At 41.4% G+C, this 22,099-nt stretch overlaps 1 protein-coding gene across 7 annotated transcripts in view; it reads right to left on the bottom strand.

The window, feature by feature from the left end:
* The window catches only part of PPFIBP1 (PPFIB scaffold protein 1), a 94,427-nt gene that overhangs the window by 24,222 nt on the left and 48,106 nt on the right, over positions 1-22,099 (bottom strand). For 2 of the 7 annotated variants that reach the window (XM_085324411.1, XM_085324412.1), the window contains exons 4-13: positions 19,007-19,093; positions 17,535-17,648; positions 16,800-16,931; positions 10,026-10,118; positions 9,426-9,518; positions 7,606-7,720; positions 6,063-6,095; positions 4,502-4,563; positions 3,710-3,794; positions 164-321 (exon numbers count right to left, since the gene is read on the bottom strand). In XM_085324411.1, coding sequence (XP_085180537.1) covers positions 164-321; positions 3,710-3,794; positions 4,502-4,563; positions 6,063-6,095; positions 7,606-7,720; positions 9,426-9,518; positions 10,026-10,118; positions 16,800-16,931; positions 17,535-17,648; positions 19,007-19,093 — 972 coding nt within the window. The remainder of the gene's footprint in view (positions 1-163; positions 322-3,709; positions 3,795-4,501; positions 4,564-6,062; positions 6,096-7,605; positions 7,721-9,425; positions 9,519-10,025; positions 10,119-16,799; positions 16,932-17,534; positions 17,649-19,006; positions 19,094-22,099) is intronic. The other 5 variants (XM_085324413.1, XM_085324418.1, XM_085324415.1 and 2 more) reach the window with 3 other exon arrangements.

Raw genomic sequence — 22,099 nt, 5'->3', positions numbered from 1 at the left:
AGAAATCTACCTTCCCCCAAACGATATGGGAGTTTACTAAAACGGGGCAATCTAGAGGAAACCCTTTTATAAACCAAGTTCAGCTTCTATAATGCAACTCAAGCAAGAGTAATGCTTTCAAGGACTAATGGCATTAAAAGAGGGGAGGGGAAAAAAAAGATACCTCTTCATGTATGTTCATGTTAAACTCTTCGTGGCTTGGAGACACTGTTACTGGGGTTGACGATGGACTTTTCTCTGGGTCAGTGAGACTTGGCGTGTCCAATAAAACCGTGGAGACAGATCCTGAATTCAGGAACTCTTCACCATCACTCTCCTTGCCTAACAGGAGAGAAAGACGAAAATGTGTTGGACTGCTGCAGGCACGGGGAGCGCAGGTCCCATGGCAGGCACAGCCACCATGGTTGTGTACATGTTAAGCCAGGGAGAGCCTGACATTACTCTCTTAAGGGAGAGCATGACATGAGAAGGGGAGCCACCACCAAAAGTCACTTYCCAATTCAACACAGCAGGGTGGCAGCAAAAGGGACACAAATACCCACCAGCAGAAACCCAGGCTCTCCTCAAAGGCATTTAGAGAGACTGATGTTAAAAAGCTGAATATGCTGAAGTACTTATTTCCTATCCCCTGTTCTGGAATTTCAAACAAAATATTTTTCCCTTATTCAATAGAGAAAGACCAGAGGTGCAAGTCTGTCCAGAACTTAAGATAAAGAAACAAAACCTGTTACTGTGGTTTCTCCTGAGTTATCCATAGGTAAAATGCAGCTCACAACACAGGGTGACACTAATGTTTTAAGTGACTACATTGAGCTTGCATGTTGTCACAAATTAAGTGCGTCTCTTTCTGTGAATTCATCAGCCCACATCAGCATCTGGCATTGTCTGCTTCCAAGGAGTGACGCACTGTCCTTGAACAGCCTCAGCACTACAGAAACACCTGGATTTCCATAAGTGTGATCGATACCAGAGTACGGACACTAACAAGAAAAATTTCAAGGCAATTTGTACTTTCTAAAAAAAGCACAAAACTATCATTCATTGCCAAAGATCTGATGCAAACACAAGCCAAAGTCTGTTTATACTAAAAACTTTCCTTGCCCATTTTTCACTAGCTGAAATCTCTGTCTACATTCTATGACTCGACCATAAGGCACAGTTCCTGGAGACCCAAGGTTTTTTCAACACCTTCCTACCTTTGAAGGCACAGCATTGCAAATGTGAAAAAAAAAAACACCTTTTTTCAAAAGCACTACTCTTTTCTCTAGTACTAAGGCATGCTGCCTTACCCTCACAACTACCTTTTCTCTTCTCACATTGACTCTGCACTTTCCCAGCCTTGGCAAATTGAAGATGGACAAGCTGTGTCCTTAGGGCCACTGAGCGCTGGTGTCCAGGATGGAAATGCTCTTGCATCTTGAAGTCCAAAGGCCACAGATGGGAAGAGCTGCCTGATTTCAGATACTTTATATAAAGGGAGAAGGAGGCAACTGGTGTCATTTTGCCACTTACCTAATGAGGAGGTAGCAAGAAGGTTCACCTGTACAGCCGGTGGTCAAGCTGAGTTGCATTTCAGCCCAGCACGCTACCATGCACACCAGTTCCAGTTTGGGTTTATATTTGCAAACACAGAGTGACAGCTGTGGTAGCTCCAAAGGTGGTTTCTGAGTACATGAGCTGTGCCCACCTCAGAGGTGCTGGGCTCATCAGGGGATTGGGGCAGAGAGCTGGAGACCGCAGCCATGGGCTTTCCCAGGGCCTTGCAAATCAGCCAGTGCTCTCAGCAGCACCCATCAGTGTCTTCCCACACCGATCACTGCCTCTCCACCAGGGTTGACCTCTAAAAAGCCTGGCTCTGGGACTCTCTGCAGCCCCCYGGAAACCTGGCTGCTTCTGCTGAGGACTGCCCACACAAGTTCACCTGCTCGCTTCCTAACGGCTGGGGCCCTCCTTCCGGGTTGTGGGAGCATATGGGCTTGCAGTAGGCTCTGGAGTTAACAAAACTGAGCTAGGAGAGGCAAAAAAAGTGCACAAARGCTCTCTCTTTTCTCCTGTGTCTCATTCCCAACCCCAGCAGCATGACTGGACATGACTCTACCCTCCCCTTTGCTGCCTGGCCCCTTGCAGCAGGACTTAAAGAGCTCAAACATTTGAATATTTCTCCACCAAAATAAATTAGATATTTTGCCTCCTCACCGATTACTGGCTACTGACAAACTTCACTCTTTGCAGTTCTCCTACATCCCTCTCTTAGCCCTCTTAGGAAGGTTATCCACTCTAACATCTGCACCCTAATAAAATCCACTAACCCTTGTTGTCTATATTCAAGAAGATCATGAAATGTTTAACTTAGGTTAATTCAAAGTCTGCGGAAGGTTGGGTTGGCCTTCTGTGGCCTTCAGAGGACTCAGCAACAAAGCAGGTTTCCAAAACAAGCTAATACAACACCACCCTGCAGAGAAATCTAAGTTGCACATATTCTGTATCAGAAAATGCGAGGCAGACCTCTCACTAGCAAAATATTAATGTCCGAAATTTCTTGAGCATAGGTCTCTAGAGAACAATGGCCTACAAAATGCAACTCAAGTGCTAAAAGAGTAGGATAATATGGGAGAAAAAAACATCTTAGGTGCTATAATGCATACAGTGCAGGAGGATGGATTATAGTTGTAAAGGTTGATGCTCGTTTTCTATTATCTGAGTGTGTTCATCTGGAAACCCAGAACATTTTCAGTGTGATGCTCTACCTGTGTTTCTTTTGYTCTTCTTTAAAGGAAAAAAAGGAGAAAGAGAAGGAGAGAAGTCAATGAAATTGTGTCAAACTGATGACCACCATCATCGTCATCTGTCATCTTCAGGGATCAAAAGTTCCTGCAACTGCAATKCTCCAATAGCCTCCAAATGCATGAAATGTACCATTATGTGTTACGGTACATCTAATACACACCATTTGAACCACATGATTAAGTCTGTTATCTGGTTACAGAGGCAGCTTTTTTTGCACGAACAGAGGCTGGCAGGAATGACCAGGAAGAGCCAGCTTGGCCTCCTGCTGCAGTAAGGAAGGACTGCTACGCCACAGCTGCTGTGCGTAGTGGCTTGTGATGGTTATGCTACCYGACAACGACGGTCCAGGCAGCACGACTACTTTGCTACAGACATTTCTGCAGCTCTCAGGCTTTGCTATCGCACTGTGCACAACTGCTGGGGCAGTGCCAGTTCAGCTCTTGGGAACACGCATGCTCAGCAGCTGTTTTGCCTGGCTACCAAGCCCTCCCGAGAGATGCAAGCAAGAGAGGGAATGGTGATTTTTAGGAGGTAATGAGGGATCTAGTCCAGAAAGGCATTTCAGGAGACAGCCAATAGGTGTTAATACCTTATCATAAGCAAGGTAATTTTACAGCCGGGGGGGGGGGAAGCGGAAGCAATGTGACAATAGTAGTTACTACCAGGAGGTAGCAACTGGGGCAACATCCAAATGAGATAAACCAATGCAACTGCCCTAGTGAAATTAGTTTACTAAGGAAGGGAAATGTGCCAATTCACACCAGCTGAAGAACTGGCCTTAATTCTACCTAAGAGATACCTCCAAAGATAGTAACTCCGAGAGTCAACATAACTCTACCACCTACAGAGACAGAGTAGGTGTAAACACGCGCCTGCAGTTTAAATGGGAGTAGAGTTTAAAATCTTTAAAACTGCACAATACCTTTTTTACCTTGAGCCAGTATCACCATGTCTTGAACTTTTTTGTACCGATTCAGAGATTGTCGAAGCTCTTCTATCTTCCGATCCTAAAATAAAGGGAAGCTGTAATTGTGTTTTTCCTATGATAATCAAAACATGAAATACAAATACTAGATATTCTTCAGTTTAACTGGCTATTAAACTAAAAATAATGGAAATGGGAATAGGACAAGACAAGACTTTGAGATGCTTTGAAATATCCAGAACTTAAAAGTTAGCAAAAACTACCATCTGTTTAATCACCAGAACTGTCCCAGACCTGAAAGTGGGTTTTAGTTGTCTAAGTCAAAGCTAAAGCATAATAAATATTACCACATACAAAGAAAGAAGTAATCAAAGGATTATGGACTTGGGTGATCAAAACCAAACATTCTGCAAAACGCACATGCATATGAATCCACAAAACCACATGTGAAAACAAGGCCTACTTTACAGAAAGCCCTGTTGAAAATGTGGCTTGTGGTATCTCRTGGGACTTGTGTGGAGATCTTTATATTTTGAGATTCTACTGCAAGTTGCAGTCCCACTGAATTTAATGACATGGCTGTGTAAGGACTCTACGTACACAAGGCAGAGCTCATAAATGCCTAATTATATCTCTTATAAAGGCACTGCAGTGCTTTTGACTACAGTGCATCCTTGATTCTTACAAACTTGCTTTTGTAGTAAATTATGACTAGTCCATGTCTGCAGATATTCTAAGAGACTATACTCAATCTGATGAATGACTACGGAAAAATAGTGACTTTGCTACCTTCTCTTCATTTGCTGCCATTAGAGACTCAACCGCCTTCTTCATTTTCTGTACCTCTATATCTAAAAACACACAATACAGTCACCACAGTTAATTTAAATGAGACAGTATAAGGAAATAAGGAAAAAAAACCCCAAACACAAAAGTCAATAATTTCTGAAGGTAAATTTACAAATTAAAAGACAAACCACAAACCCCTTAATTTCTATTTTAGACCGAAATACAAAGAAGAAAACCGTTTTTCTAAAAAACCTTTTTTCTGACATTTTTATCGAGAAAGTGACCACATTTAGGAAATAGCCCTCCCCAAACCACAGGCAAACTGAAAAGTCAAGAGTAAAACTACTGCTTGACCTGCATTATCTCTGTCTTTTAAATAACCAAGTAATTATAAAACAAGAGCTCCAAAATATAACATACTACTAGCGGAGTGTAATAAACCATGTTTTCAGTGCAACAGTCGCCAAGCACCCCAAACAGCATCTCAAAAACCCACCGTACAAAGCAATCGGATTAATGGACATGATGAAAAAGCRTTGTGCGGTGGTGCTTAGTGCTAACTCAGAATGGATGTAGGCGTGAGGACAGCACAATGGAATGACACAGGTATTTGCTGTGATGAGCGGTCATGCTAGAATACATGTTGTAATTCAGGTTTGAAGAAGGTCCCTAACACAGAGATGAGAGCTCTGTGCTTCACCTATAACCCTTACTTACAAGGCAACACAATACTTGGGACACTCACGTTCTAACCATCTAAAGGAGTTTGGGTTTGGAGGTGTTTTGGACTAGATAATTTTAAAGGGAAGGGAAATGATCTCCATTTTTGCAAGAAATCTACCTTACATAAATGAAATAAACTTTCAATTCCATTACAAACATAGGGAAGTGGCCAAACCCACAGGCAAGAAAGCATTTTACTTTGTTTTAATCTCCTAAAATTCTTCTGAAAAAAAAAAAAACACAGTGGGAGAACATTTTCCTCCTTAATGAAATGMAAGAACAAAACAAGCTGCCTGGCTGACTTTCTAGATGAATCATATTTAGACATACTTGGCTAAAATCCCAACCGATACAGCTCCAATGATTTTGACTGAATTATGCTAATGGAAAATCTGGCTTACTAGATTGTAACTGCATTTTATTGAAAGGCAATGTTTTATTTCCATGTGCATCTTAAGGAGAAAAATCTATGTACTCAGTTTTGAAACGAAACTTTAGTAGTCTCCGTGAGACCAAATCTTTCTCAGTCTTGTAGCATTTTCCAGAAAATTTTGCATTTCAGGTGTGACATATTCACCCTTATTCTCAAATTTTACTGCGAATAAAGGTTATAGATGGTTTAAAAGGTATAAAGGTTTTAGCACGAGTAAGGGTTAAAGGYATAAAGGTATTCCTGCATAAAGGGTAAAAGGTATAAAGGTTTTAGTGGGAGTAAGGGTTATAGATGATGCAACCTAAAAAGTGTTTGTTAAAGCAGTTTTATAAACACATGCAGAAAGCTACACTGGAAAGCACTTCTGAAATACAAATGCTTGTGGAAAGACACCAGAAACCTTACTTTTATCTTTGAGCTTCTTTTTACAATTTTCATCTGTGCAGGAAAATCCATTGGATTTGAAATTAGCATAAAGGTTATGGCATTACATAACTTTTAACATAATATTGCTACCTAAGGAGCAAACTATTTCTCACATATTGTTGCAGAAGCAAGCAGTCCACAGCTTTAACCTACACTCCCCTGTTGCTAATGTTCCTAAGGAAACAAATAATCCCACTGTTCTCCTACACAATTACCTGTTTCAAGGATTTTTTTTTTTTTACCTCTGGGTTTTCACTTACAAGGTCGCAAAGATGCCTTATGCCAATAAATTACTGTTAAGCCAATACTAGGCCAAAAAAATAGCTAGTTTATGTACAAATAWTTGTTCAGAAACCACAGTTCATCTAATGAGGCCGAGAATCTGTGTTATCTGCAAAGAGCATCACTTAATAGAGCTCCAAGGCAGCAAAACTGTGGTTCATCATGGCAGAAGATGTCCCTCCACAGAAGACCCTTCGGAGCTGTACCGAAAACTAAACCAAAGCTGAGTACCAAACAGGAGGAGCTCAGTGTACTCGGCAGCCCCCAGGAAGGGAAGCCCAGAATAAGCAGCCACAAAGGCACCAAACACAGACCTTGTTCACCTTTACTCACTCTAAAAYAGGGACCACAGTTCACTGTGGTCAYTCCTAGTGGTCCAATCTAGCGCTATTTAAAACRGGTATTTTTCTTAAATAAAATCTGACAAGCTACATACTGTGGTTTCTGYCCCAGGTTTGGGAAACAGACTAGTTAACCTCCTGGGGCTTCACATTTCTAAAAAGCAAACTTTAAAAGCACCATCTACAGTCAATGRAAACTCCCAGTAGGACTGGTTCAAAAATGAAATTTCAAGTCAAAAAAACCTCTGTGATAATCTTCCGRGAGTCCTAAAAAAAWTTTTTTTTTAAAAAAAAGAGAAGTCCAAATCTAGGTTTCCGCTTTTGTATCTTATTTGTAAGCAAAGAAAAGCATCTGACATAAAATTTCTGTGMTCATTCAAAATTTTAATTAGGACTCAGACTCCTCTGGTACACAAATAAGAACCAGTCCTCAATTTCACTCACTTAGGGCCAGTCCTCGTGTAAGATTTGCTGGTTCAGATCACACTTTGGTATGCAACATGGTTTTTCCCCTTCCTTAACAGGGAAAAGTGTACAAGCAAAGCCCAGCACAGATACCTACACAGGAAGTGCCTCTCTCAGAATCATCTTTYGGGGAAACTGGTTTAACTCAGTATAAACTGCATCTTTTGAGGCAYGCAAAACACATGAAGAGCAAACTAGGGATTACCAGCTAGCTTCAAGCTGATCAAGAACCTACTCTAAGGGGAGGTTCAGCAGCTGCATTGTGAATACTCACAAAACATTTTAGCAGTAAACATGAAGACAAAAAGTACATGGAAATTGAGGTTTTCAAYTTCCTGTACAACAATTCACAGAAACATCAGATCCAGGTTAGGTGATGGAGAACTACATGATGGCTCTGCACAGCCCTGAGAACGAGCCTCCCTTATTCTTACCTCTGTCCAGTATCTCAACTCCTTCTCCTTTCATTTTGCAGATCAATTTTTCTTGTAACCTTTTTACCTCAGCTTCCTTCTGCTCCAGTTTCTCTTTCAAAGCTGCTAGTTCATCCTGTAACAGATGCAGGAGCAATTACGGACAGTCTTCACGTGTATTTGAGCGGTTTTCAAAATTCCTGTCTAGGAATCGCGGAGGACAGATCCTCAGCAGGTGGGAAAGACCAAGGGCCCTGACAACAAGGAACAATTTACACTGGCTGAGGGTACCCCTGCTCCCAAAGTTTCAGTCTCCTGTATAATCCAATGGAGATTTTACATCTAAATTTAAAAAGAATGAGTAAAGCCAAAAATCCATTTTTCTTACTTTTTTTAACCTTGCCCAGACAGAAGAACTATGGGTGATGAGGCTGAATGCTACAACTTATGAACACTGACATCTGTACGACGGTCTCATGAACTGTGAGACCTGCAGAGCACTTTGCACGTTCACAGTTGGACAGTCACTGCACTGCACTCACAACAGGCCGAGGACCGTTTCAGAAACGACCACCGCTTAWTAGGAAAGAAAAATCAATCACAACACCATCAAGCACAGCAACACGCTCTRAAAGCGATTCAGGGGAAAATGTGGCACCTCTGTGACAATTTAGGTTTGCTGATCACACATTAGGGAAGGAAGCTTAGCGATGAGATTTGTGGGAGGAACACAGAAGGTGTTTGGGGGAGTTGGGGTGTATCAAATAAATGCTGTCAAATTTTGACTTAGCTCTAACCATCTGCACTAGCAATTGATTCATGCACTTAGCTTTTTAAAATTTCRGTCAAATCCTACCCAGTTTAGTAACATACTTCTTTGATGTCTAGAGATATCTTGCGCAATGGCACCAGCAAGACCTGACCCTCGGTACAAATGTGCTCTATACCAAAATTCTAATTTATTCATTTGTAAATAAAACAAAGCAAAACTCATCATTTTGGTATTTATAACTTCTAATTAAAGTATTAAGTTCTAAAAGAAATAAGCTAAACTCTAATACTATGGCTTAAGTGTGCTCCTGAGCTTCCCTCAAAAGATCCGTCACAAGTATGCACGGAAGCGATATCCGTGATCCAAACTATGGCCCAAACTACAGGATTTCTGGAAATCAGTTCCTCTTTGCTTTAAGGCATCTCGAAATCAGTAAATAAATAAATAAAAACACAATCTTGAAATTCTCAAGAAATCAAAGCTTCTTCCAGAACAGAGGCTCCAAACTGGTAGTGATTTTGCCGAGATTTCTCACAGTGCACAACCTGCGCTTCTCCAAAACGTGACCCTCTCTTGGTCACTTGTAAAGTTGTCAGTATACCCACCGACAACTGCAGGGGCACGTGGTTGTTGGTGTTGTGTATTTTCTGTCCTGAATTAAAAACATGTTATGTAAATACATACTTGGGGAGAGAAGACTCTGTAAAGTCCTGGTGTCCTAGTTAGTTTTCATTAATATTTTTTCTGTAAGATGGTTAGAAATATTTAGCTTTGAAAAATGGATGTAAGCTAGAGAAGAGGCAGTGGAAGAGGAAAAATGTTAACCTAAGTCTAATTCAGTTATGAGTAACCAATGCAAAGGTCACAACATTAAAATCCTCTTCCATCCAATACAAAAGCTATTTAGAAGGAAAAACATGAAGAGTCTTCTACATCTAATGAGAAAGGGAGCACTGCATGCCACTACACAGCAATTAATGCAGAACACAGAATGACAGCAGGATGCAAGACAGACTGGAAAATGGTGGAACATGAAGGATTCAGAACAGGCCAAATTAAACTACTACACCTTTAGCATCTGGCATTTTTGTTCCATCCGCTGCTTTTCATACTGCATCTGACCCACTTTGATTTTCATGCTAGAAAGTTTGGCCATTAAAGACTGGTAACAAGAGACAGAGGAGTAAGAGAAAACTAAAGATAGAAAAGAGACAGGCTAAACGGCAAAGAGAAGTTAGACACTTACAGAAACAGAACACTGTAAATTCTTAGCTGAATGCTTTTTCTCCAGAATACAGTGGCTAATTTTCAGCACATTTAGGAGAAAATAAACGCTCAGTTTTGGTCCCATCCATGGTATACACCAGTGTTCATTGAAATGTAGGTGAAACAAGGATCTAAACAGGCGATATATTTACTGTTAATGGTCTCTACCTGGCACGTCGATCTCTCTTAAAAAACAGTGTCTAGATCTGAAAACCATGACATGAAATTTGGAAATAACCCCTTTCTGCGATTTGTTGTTGTTGTTAAGTGAGTGCCATGAAATCCCCGAGCCTGAGGTTGCTCAGGGCTTTGTAGGGTATAGTAAAGACAGGGGAAAAGAGAACAAAGTTTGCAACCCCGCAACTCATACCCATCTCCGCTTCTTCCCCTTAGCCTCACTTACTTTGGTAGTTTTAAGTTTTTTCTCATACTGGAGTCTTTCGTTGTCCATCTCTCCCACTCTTAGTCGCAATTCATTTATTTCCTGGATCAAATCCTGAGCACAGGGAAGTAAGACCAGAAACAGAGAAATTCAATAAACAAGGCAGAATGATAGCTGACCAGGTGCCTCGGCAGGAGAATAAAACCACAGCAGTGAAAGGGACTCTGTGCCCACAAATACACCACCCAAATTCAGAGTTAAGTCAAGCATCAAAAAGCATCAKCATATGTGTTTAAGCATCAAAGGCCACTACAACCGGGGAATTCACTCTGCTTTGGAAGAAACTCAGAGCCGCCACCAGTTTGGATCTAGCTTTTTCAGGACAACRGCTCAACCTCCTGGACATCTTCCTACAGAGAGCTGCCAGGTTATGAAGGCAGCCCTGCCCGCTGCCAGCCATACAGCCCCCCATCCTGCAAGGTGCAAATGAACCCCAAGTTTGCCTGTGTCCCACCAAGGTATTCTTTTTCCAAATATCTCTGCTCACCAGATGCGAAAATGGGRACACTAAGTGGTAGATCCAGACCTGGATCTGCCACAGGAAGCCTGTGGGACAGCCTAGGACAGAAACCGCACTCTGTGGTCCTAGTCCAGACTTGCTCATAAAACTACTCATCCTTCCAGGCAAGCATCTTGACTGGGTTGCCAAGCCTTTGTCCAAAACTTATATTAAAGTTGTAAAAAGGGCACTTCTCCCAGCATCATGGAGAAAAAAGCTCTAGAACAGATACTAAATAAAACTGCAAATACAAGAAAATAGCAAAAGTAGTAGACTTCCCCAGTAGACTGGGGAAGAAAGGAGGATTTTCTAACTGCTCTACGTACTGGAAACCACGTCTCTCCCTATGAAAGGTAGTAAGACAGTCTTGGGAAATCATCTCTCTGCTTAGCAGGGGAACAGACYACCAGAAAGCAGCAGCCTTCTCACAAGTCTAAAAGACGTCTCAGCAAGCTCCTCTGTCACATGTAGCTTGCTAACCTTTACCTTACATATGGACACCAGATCAGTGTTACATGAGGAAGAAGAAAATAATAATAATAATAAAGCATTCCTAAGTAGCTATTGTCATGCTGTGTCACTGGGGAATTCTCCAAAAGAGCAGATGAGCTCTTTGTGCACCCTGGAAAAACAGAAAAGGATGCAAATTGGAACGTAACAGCTTTTACACTACTCAGAGGGTACACGATGGCACTCGGGTTTGCTGGCTTGCCTATACGGTAGTGTAAACTGCACCCATGTCAGTCAAGGCTGTCCATCAAGCTAACAATTGTGAGCACTGGAACAAGCCACGAGCTGGTACTTAAAGTGTACTCATGGGTCCCTGGAAACACCTGCCTTCCAGCCCCATTCCACATTTTCCCACACATTGGAAACCTCTGATTATTGTTGTATGTGCTTAATGAATCTGATGACAACATAGCAATATCTGTATTTCTTTAGCAATATATCCAAAATGCTCGGACACAGGGTGGAAAGCTATCACGATCTTTACAGCRTAGGACAGCGCAAATCTTACCAAGGAGAGAGATGCAAGCATGAGTGCTGAGTGGACAAGGATGTAAATGAAGGTTGTGTGAAGTCTGCCACCTTTTATTATTCCACAGTAAAAATGATGGTAATATAAGGAYAGAATATTGCTGATACCAGCAATTAAATGAGGTCCATGATTGGGTTTAGTCTCAGGAGATACAGTCATCTTTGCCTTGCTTCACCTGAACAAAGCAACCCTCCTGTTCAGTAGGAACTGAGCTCCTGATATCCAGACATTTGTGGCTTCACAACTACAGCATGAAACAGCATGTCACTGCTAGAATCAAGGTGTTTGCAGGGAAGGACTAGACTGAGCTTCCCTAAGTGGAGATGCAACAACAGGAATATGGAAAATCAAGTTGCTTGCAGCCCCAGCAAGTCCCTGTCCTGTGGGGCAACTGATGAGTTTGTCTCTGAGGTAGCAGACCCCTTCAGCACACCCACTTAAAGCAAATGTAATAAATAMCTTATGGTTTCTGTGTGTACAGACACAATGCAAGCAGAGATAGGAATTTCTGTGATGGTAACGACCAGTCATTTAAGAATGCTGCAGATCACTTTAAAAAGTGAATTTCAGTAACAAGTCCCAAACAGTTCTCCAGAGGTTGCAGTCTAGGATTTTGATGCAAATGAAGGCAGTAGGAAATTGCAGTTTTTGTTTTTAAATTGATTAAAGYAGTAAATGTGCGTCTGAATGGTTGAAAAAAGATTACTTAAGTATACTTTATCCAAGCTCAGTTATCAGAAATAAAAGAACAATGAAAAGGTAAAACATTTTAAAGCTATAAATAATTACCATTGTTAATGTACAACTTTCTGATTTGGATATACTTGCAATTCCTCACTGATTTTTCCATGTTTGATCTTTATGATGCTCATCACTCTAAATATACATAAGACAGTTTGTCTCATTATAGTAATTGAGATGTTCCTTTCCAACAAGAATTGTTAAAGATCTCTGACAAATCCTAGGACTGATGGTTAGCTCTGACATGATTATGATTGATTTGTTCTGGGCTTTTCTCTCCTGCTGCCATCATCTTTACTTTGGCACGATCCAATGTCAAAACAGTCTATGTAGCAGTAAYTGCTGAAGCTGTTGCCTATGATCTTAGAGCAAAAACTAAATTCTGTTTTATTCTTTTAAGAGCCTCATGCATAACTGGCTCATTTATAATTGATAATTGGTCATCAAAAATACTGCACAGTCTGTTCAAGGGCTAAATAGAACTAAAGAAGAGTCCTTAGATCATGCCTTGCCCTAAAAATATTTTCAATTAGAATCATAGAATCAGTAASGKTGGAAGGGACCTCTGGAGATCATCTAGTCCAACCTCCCCACTCAGCAGGGTCACCTACAGCATGTTAGACAGGGTTGCATCCAGGCGGGCCTTGAMKATCTCYAGAGAAGGAGACTCCACAACTTCTCTGGGCAACCTGTTCCGGTTCTAATTACTTGATATCTTTAGTTATGTATAATACAATTACTATAAATCACATTCTCAATTTCTCAAGGCAGAGAAGTACATTCCTCAGGTTTCCTATAGATATCCTCATGGTCAGATCTTACATAAACAAGCAGAGGAAAGAGAAAAGACCCCCAAAAGCCACATCTTTCCTGTCACTGACTTGCTATCTAACTTTGGGCAAGCCACCCACGGCCAAGATTGTCAGAGGCTCAAGGTTCCCCAGAAAATCCTAATCCTCAAAGTGCATTTCACTTCGCTGCTTGTTGCTCTGAAGCATTTAACCTTTTCTCCCTACTTCTCCATTCAACTGGTTTTGATTAAAACCTTTCATAGCAAGGGCTATGCTTACCTCTTCCTGCAGTARCCAGAGTGAGGAGGTCACAACTTTGAAACCTGAAGGGGTCGATAATCATAACTGTTTATGACCAGCAGACTTCTGGGGACCGACATCATGTTTCAGGCACTTATATCCCTGTGGCACTCAGGGTGTCAGAAGATTAATCAGGATTTCTGATCAGACCAAAAAGCCACTGGCTGCACTAGCTGACTTTGATGAACCAGCAGAACAGCCAACCACATAGTGGTCCACTGCATGGCATCTGCTCTGCCTGCATTTAATACTTCCTATTCAGACAACCATAAACGGGTTTAAATAACTGCCTTAGGCTTATTCCCCATGCTAAAAACCTGCAAAACAGGAAAGGACCATTAAAGTGAATTCTTCTGAGCCTGTCTCAGGTCTCTCCATAAAAACACTCAGCAGCTCCTCTTTGCACTGGTCCTGGCAGGGCTAAGTCATACAGATTCCTACTTCTCCAAAGCCTTTTACTTCCCAGCTCATTTTACTTGTACTCCTCATTGAAGGGCTAGAGCAGCACAAGACAGCAATGGTAACTTTAAGCTGGGGAGGAGGGGAATCCTTACTGGCACTGGAAACAAATTACATTTATGGTTTTGCTCCACTCAGAAACTCATCTGCGTAAAGGAGCTTGGTGGTGTTTAAATTACAAAGAATTCCCCTTGAGTGAGCCAGCGTAGCCTCTGGTTGCTGTTTCAAAGACCATGTCTGGTTGTGGATTCCTCCCTAAATAAACTCCCTAGTACGATATTTTCTAACATAAACTCAGCCCAACTCAGACCACCCGTGCTCCTTAAGGAAAATAATGGCGTTGTCTGCTGGGAAAGTGGCAAGACTGGAAGGATTTAAAGAACAGATCAACTGTAAATCTCAATTCATTATGTGATTAGCTTTGAAAAAGCTGCGTATTTACAAACTTCTAGACAGGAAAGTCCTGCAGCACCAAAAAAATAAAAGCTGACTGTTGAGGCCTCTGTTCGGAGAAAGGGCAGTGAATATAAGGAACTTACCCGGCTGGAAGGGGGAGTGGTAGCAACAGACATGAGTAACTCTGGATGGTACGAAGGGCTGAATCAGAAGGGTAATTCTGTAGGAGAKGGTAGCCCCTGACTAAATGCTATCTCCAAGATACTGGTCAGAGGTTTCACACATAATCTCATGGCTGAGAGCCTTATAGCTAATTAGCCACCCAGTCTCCACTGGACAACATGGAAATGGAAATTAAGGCATATTATTCCTTTRAGTGTCTAAGCCCAAGTCTTTTACAGCTAAAAAGTGTTTAAACACAGAAGTAACAACATAATCATTTCTATGACACTAAGCTACACAATTTTGGTTTTTAAAGGAAGGGGAGGAACATATTTTAGTAATTGTTCGTTAGTTCTGGCATAACTTCCCAGCAAATAAGTCTACATGAGCACTAATTATAACTATATTTAAACATAATTTAGATGAGCTTATTTTTACCAAAGGTATTAAGCACATTTCAAAGTATTTCAAAGAGAATTCATAGCTACCAACTGGGAAAGCCTGCTGCACAGAGCCTACAGAGTTGCATGCATGTTGCGATCCCCATACTGCAACCTCTTTTCCTGGAAGAGAGCTAGTTCCACCTTCTCTATTTCCTGAATTGTGCTATTAAGTTATGGAGAGACTGCAGTGCAGGGGGAAATGGAAAAGGAGGGGCTACAGGAAAGATCAGGAAAGAATATATATATATAAAAAAAAAGGAGATGAAGCAAATCACCTAAGGCTCAAACACTTCTGTTACCTGTTTTGGTGAGCATAAGAAATCACAGGGTGTTTATAAACGAACATCTAGTAGAATTAATTTCTAAAATCACCAGTCCACTGCAGTCATTTGTACCAAATCTTGCTTTCCTTCAGTGTTATTTGCTGCTGGTGTCAATTAATTTATCCATCATTCAGACCATTTACAATGGGTGTCAGTAGGTAGGTGGAGAGACTGTACCTTAGAATTTATGAAAAACTAATTCTGTGTGGGCAATTAGACCTCATGGGAGTTCAGAMAGCAGTCAATTCTTAATGACTTCCTATAGAACCAAAATATTTCAGGTATTTTCTCCACATTTTCCTATGCCAGTTTCTCCAGCATTGCTATGTATAGCACTTGCCTGGACTGCRAAGTCAGATGCTTTTAGGATAATTCTGTGATTTTTCAAATAAAAACGTGTGGGAACTAGAGAAAAAGGTTCTCAASAAGATTCCCAACATAAATTCTACCTACGGCTTCACAGTAGCCAGATGTTCTACATTTTAAAAAAAGTGCTGCCATCACTATGTAAATCATCATCATCTCAAATCAGAACATGATTCAAATCACTAGTTCTCAACCTGTGGACCCCCTTGGGGCTGTAGATTACTTGAAACAGGCCCTCAAAAAAAAAAAAAATCAGAAGCAAGCCTAACTTTTTCCACTTACAAAAGAAGTGAATATGTAGGAAGAAGTAAGGAATTTAAAAAATCACCGATTAGAATGACTGAGGCAAGAGTTGTTTCCTGTGATGACAATATTGTTTCTTCCCTTGCAGAAATGAAGGGCACCTGGAATATGTACAGTTTGAACATCGCACATTTTGGCTCACTGATGTAGTTGGAATTGGACATTTTCATCCGCTCCCTAGGCAGATGCCAAGGTACTTCTGATACGGCGGTATGCCACCCTTGCACCACAGCACAATCTGGTTCTTGGGGTCTCCTGGCAAAACTGGGTTTGCTCACCTGCACTGCTGTGAGGCATTCTGGCTTCAAACACTAAAAGAAAACATTCTGCTGCAAATAAAATCCAATAAATCCGAGGTACACAGARACCAAATGCCCCAGGACAGTGTAGTACGGGATGACAGTGACAGGCTGCAATTCTGCCTGGCCCTGAACAGCACCTGGCTGAAGCAAGTCTGAGGAGAGCATCTGCTGGCCGCTCAGCCCTGGGCTTCATCGGAGTGAGACCTGAAAATGCCACCACACCGAGTCACCTCATTGTCCCTCTTGCTGAATCCAAAAGCCATGTCTTTCAGTGCATGGCCAGCATGCTTTAAGTTTACCTCAGAGAACCTTACTCAGAAGTGGCTAGATTTCAGGCTGGGACACCAAAGTGCAACACATTCATGATTGTATTTAAGTCCTCCTGAAATTTGGTGACAAGAATTAAAATTTCTTTTTGGAAATTTTTCTTCATAAAACTAGCATTTATAAAGGAAAAGAGGGCAYTGTTTTAACTTTTAAAAAAATAAATATCTTAACCTTAGAGATGAACTCCTCCCCTTGCCTGGAAAGATAAAGTTCCAAGAAATTTTCAGATAATGTGAAGCCATACAAAGCTCTCACAACCTATTCAGTTTTTTTTTTAAACTCACCTCTGTGTCCCTGAATCTATCCTCATAGTCCAATCTGTCCTTTTCCACAGATGTAAGTTTTAACTTCAGATTGGAAATCTCTGCCATAAGATCCAGCTTCTGAGTTTCAAGAGATGTTCTGCTCAAAAGCTCCTGATTTAAGGTAAAGAGGAAAAGAACCGAATTACTCATCGAAGGGAAAAGAATTCTATGCTTAGTACTAAGATACATCAACAGAAATAGGTAATACATTTCTACAGCTAGAGGCCTCTTTGATGGAGCAAACCATCATATTCGTCCCTCCATGATACAGAGCCCTGGGACACGGTACTTAGCCCATCTGACAGTCTCGAGGCACCTAGGATGCATCTGAGATCATGAGGGCACTATCGCTGGGTAACTGTCAAGACTAGGAAAAATACTTGTCTGTCATCAATGTTGCTCTGGGCAGCAAGGAGTTTTGAGGGAAATCCGCCCATCCTGCCAGAGGCTTTAATCCAAACCTCTTTGAAGTTCAGCAGAGAAAGGCTCAAAGGAGAGCAGGACTGGATTCCTGCAGTATAAAGCAACACTGACATTACTAAGTACAAAGACCTTAAAACAAATATAGTAGGAACAGAGACAAGAGAATTATCCCTTAGTTAAGTGACATCTAGGGATAAAACATCTCGAACTGAAGCACACTGCTCTCACTGAAGCAAAATGCAATTCCGTAAGACAGGACAAAAGACAGACAGAAATGCTTCTTTGTGATACCTGCTGCAGCATCTCCTCTGTGGCATTCAGCTTCTCCCTGTGTTCCTCTAGACAGAACTCCAAATCCCGAATCTTTTCTCCTTGCGCCTCTACCTGGTCTGTAAGCACACTTACCTATAGAGTGGGGATAAAGGAATGCACGTAARTACCTTGTACCTATACAGTTTTTATCACTTCAGTGACTGTAGATATTAATAATAGTGCTGGTTTGACCCCAGAGGAAATACAACAACATAATGATGGTGCACACATCGGTGCTGTAATGGACACAGTGCATGGTGATGCCAACAGAAGAGGAGGGAGAACTTCCCCTCAAGCTTACTGGAATTTTGCCTGAACCTCTGGCAGACGCATCACACTTTTGCATCTCTCCTCCTGATCTGCCTTGGGAGTTTTCACAAGGGAGTTGCCATTGCACTTTACAGCCAGCCTGTAAGCAGCAGATCTGCTACTGCTCCCTCACCAAAAGCATGCTATGTCAGTATTTTGTAACACATTAAAATTAAAGATGCCTTTGGCTGTGACAGTGCATTGACTAAAGACTACTAGTAGCTTCTACATTAAAATTGAATAGTTAAACCTCATTAAATGCCAGTTATTCTTTCTGAGTGATTACACACAGCGTATCACACTCTACAGCTTCTTCTTTTCTGAAGGATAAAACCAAAGGAGGTTAAAGCACACCAACTGAGGCAAGGCGAGAATGACCAAGACAACACCTCTGAGACTGCAGGCTCCCATTTAGCCTTTTTTGAATAAAAGTTTGTTTGTTTTAAATAGGCTCCTTAGAGGGAGTGAGCACTGCTGCTGGGAGCAAGGATAAGAGAGCTGGAGCAGAGCCCTGCACCGTCACAGGCAGCCCTCAGGCCAGGTCCATGTGAGCTGACACGGAGCTTCTTCTGCAGAGCAGACGGAGGGCTGCCAGGTGATCCAGACACCTGATGGCAGGAGAAGCCAGCTGGCAAGGGCAGCTGGAGTGAGTTCCAGCACAGTCCAGTCTCAGAGTGGGACCTTGGAGGGGTTTGTCCCCTCCTGCCCATCAGCCGGTTCCACAGTTTTCATCGCCTTCATTCCCCTCCAGAGCGTGGCRCATGCCTAGTGGCCATGGTGGGATTCTGGTAGGCATAATGACAGGACATTTGTCACCTCCTGCGGACATCATGTGAACAGTCATGGAAGCACATGGTCTTAAGGATATATAGGAAAGCAAGAAGATGATGGCCTTGCAGACCAACTTGGCTAACAAGATTCAGAAAGAAGATCAGGCACACAGACAGGAAGGCACTTCGACTTTCACAGCAATCTAAATTCACACTTATCCACAACCTCGTTAACCCCAAGGCATCAGCAACACTTCCAATCACTGTGTGAGATGGTACAGCTGCAAATAAATCATCAGAGGTTTAATCATATAATACAGAAAAGTCTTACTAATGCAAGAACAGAAGAAAATAATTTAGGTGATGACTCACCTGCAGAACAAGAGATTCCTTATCATTTTCCAAACGTGCCAGCCTTTCTTGATACACATCTCCATTACCAGATATGTGTCCATTAGTCTGAAAGAGATATCAAACATTGTGTCTGCCAGTTACTGTATGACAAGGATCATCCTTCAGTATAGCTTTAAAACCATTCTATGCCAGAAACTAGTCAAACGCGGCAACATGAATTGTAATAAGGACATTTAAAATACAGTATTATGTAAATACTGTAACACATTAATTTTGTAACACATTAAAATTTTGTAACACATAACATATCTCAATGGCAGTGTCAATCTAAGTCAAAAGGGCTACGCTGACTAACGTCACCTAAGGATCCGAGATACAAAGCTTTCTATGCTGTAAACTTCATCTGCTTCAAGTAGCAGCCGTAGGTAATTAGCTATGGCACAAATACTTACAATAATATTAATACAGCTGAGAATAATAACATTAAACAATTCTGTTGTAATAACCTTTTTTTTTTTTGATTCATAGGCCCTTAATATTTTCAAGTGGAACACTACTGTATGGAGAATTTAAGCCTCCTGACAACACGTTTGCTTTTCTTAGCCGGTGGAATACCAAAGGTCTGCAAAACCACAGGCTGAAAACCACTGAGTATGTCTCAGGATGAAACAATAAAAATGTCTCAGAAGCACTATTCTTGTTTAACTTATTAATATGATACCATCACTTGTTTACTTAGAATGGCAGTTTCCTTCAGTAAGGAAACTTCAGTGGGAAGTAAATAAAGTTTTCTTAAAGATAGAGTATAACTGGTAAAAACATTCTCTGAAAACACATCACAACATGTAAAAGAATCTAAATGTACACAGATCCAACTTTCAACTCACGATGCTGCCGATAAGAACAACAATTTTTGCATGTCAGTCAGTGTTACAAACACGCAGAGTATTACTAAGCTGCACAGTTTAAGAACGGGTTGGTAATATTTCTCAGTCCCCCAAAGGGTTACAAACAAAATAAACTGGCAACGAAGGATACCAGATGACAGTTCAGGACAAGAACTGTTCACGGCCTTGAAGAAGAGAAGGGAAGAACCTTTTGGTGACCCAATTCTGCAGATTCTCTTACTGCGCATTCAGCATTTTGTTAACAAAATTTGTGCTCCGCGCAAGTAAGCCATACTTGCAAAGAGACAAATATCCCGAGACATTCAGCAACTGGAAAAAAAAAATCAGCTTACAATCTGTATAAYGTGCATTATGCTTCTTGCAAGTCAAACAGTTCTTTTAAACACACAGTAAGAGACATCCCTTTTAATCGCATCTCTTTATAATGCTGCTTTAGGCTAAAGAGAAACAAAAATACATGTTAATACTACCCAAGAGTCCACAGGAATCARCAACTTACTTTCTTCTTACTAATTTCAATGCTCTGAAGTGAAGAATTTTTTACTCAATCCATACAAACAGCTGTCTCCAAGCAATTTGTAATACAAGCTGCAATCAAACCTCAGTCCAGAAAAAAAAAATCATGTTGCCATGATTGCATAAATCAGAGAAGTTTGAGAATCCAGACTAAAATCCAACGCACTGAGCATAGAGCCTCCTCCTGGCTTCGAGAGGCCTTGATTTCCCTCTGAATATTTAATGGCAAGAAACTGGGCCACTGCCTTTCACGCCCGTATGCACCAGCAGAGCAACCTAGCCGTGAGAGGCCACCCTCACTCATGAGCTGGAAACCTCAGGTTTCTGCTTTCAATCTCCTTTCCAAGCAGCTTGTCTCCCTCRATTACTGAGGATGCTTCAGATGAGCCAGCAAAAATACCCTTCGTAGGTTACATGCCTGAGGTTGAGTGGTGTAAGAAACACTCTTGTTTGAATTTGGAGGGGGTGACAGCCACAAACCACCAAGAGTTAGCTAAAGATTAGAGGCAAAGCAAACAGGACAGGCTACGAAGTGTTTGACCGCACCTTAGCACTCTCCTTAAGAGATCAGGCTGTATCCCGGCAGCTTTTAAATCAGTGTGCAGCAGCAGAACTCTCTCTCAAGCATCTACACACATAACTTTTACATCATCTTTCCCTAAATCGCCAGGAGCTACAGCAGGACCAGGAAAGCATGCACCCAAGTAATCTGTATCAACATCTCATACCATAATAATACCCTGAATTCCAAATTTTGAAAGGTTATCTTGAATCCAAACTATTGAGCAGTAAATTACCAGGCCCTCTGACCATCTAGCATCTCAGCACCAAAGCAGAAGTACTCTAAACTTCTGAGTTTGCACTTTTTCCCAACCTTTACCAGAATTCAGGCTCAGGCCGTAGGATTTTCATTCAAGGTCAATGAGATCTTCAGTTTTCTGATAGTTTAATTTAGGTGAAACAAGTCCAAGAGTTTCTGAAATAGCTCACTACCTGATAAGCTAACAGAATATCCTTTAAACTGYGTGACTTGACTTTGCACAGATAGTGCTAACAGCAGGTTTTTGCATACCACCTGTTATTCTGTAGCTCCTTCCTCACTTACAGGCCTGTATATCTTAAGCACTTATTTGGTCTCCATCATTACAGTATCTGTATTTTGCAATACATAGCACATTTATCATTACAGTGCATGTCTCTGATGTTGGAAAGTGGTATTTAGCCCCCACTACAGATAGGCAACAGAGGCACAAAGACATCCTCTCTCCTGCAGGCGCTCACATGGAAGTCCTTGTCAAAGCACAAACTTTATTCCTAGCCTCCCAAAGGACACATCCGTGCCCTAACCACTGAACCTCTCGCTATCAGTGTAACCAGACACAAAACCAAAGACTGCATGAAAAAAGATTCGGCGCTGTAAGTATTTATTTTACACTACAATGAAAATRTCTTCCCAATGCTGTGAAAATCAATGTGGTGTTAAAGCACACAGCGTTAGTCATTGTGCATAACATCTTGCTAAGACACCCTTGTTGTTAAACTYTGTTCACATTCCTCAAAAAAACCCAAATCCTGTTTTGCTCAGCAACTCATATTGGGTTTTAAAATAGAAGTGTTTGGAGAGTGAGAGTTCAGCCCATATCTGCATATCACCATGCGAAATAGAGAGGAAATGATGTGAATCATA

Source organism: Rhea americana, unplaced genomic scaffold (assembly GCF_003343005.1).
Source record: "Rhea americana isolate MKP2758 unplaced genomic scaffold, rheAme1 scaffold_91, whole genome shotgun sequence".
Classification (NCBI taxonomy): Eukaryota; Metazoa; Chordata; class Aves; order Rheiformes; family Rheidae; genus Rhea; species Rhea americana.
The sequence above is the reverse complement of the archived record's forward strand: the minus strand, read 5'-3'. Positions and strand labels throughout refer to the sequence as shown.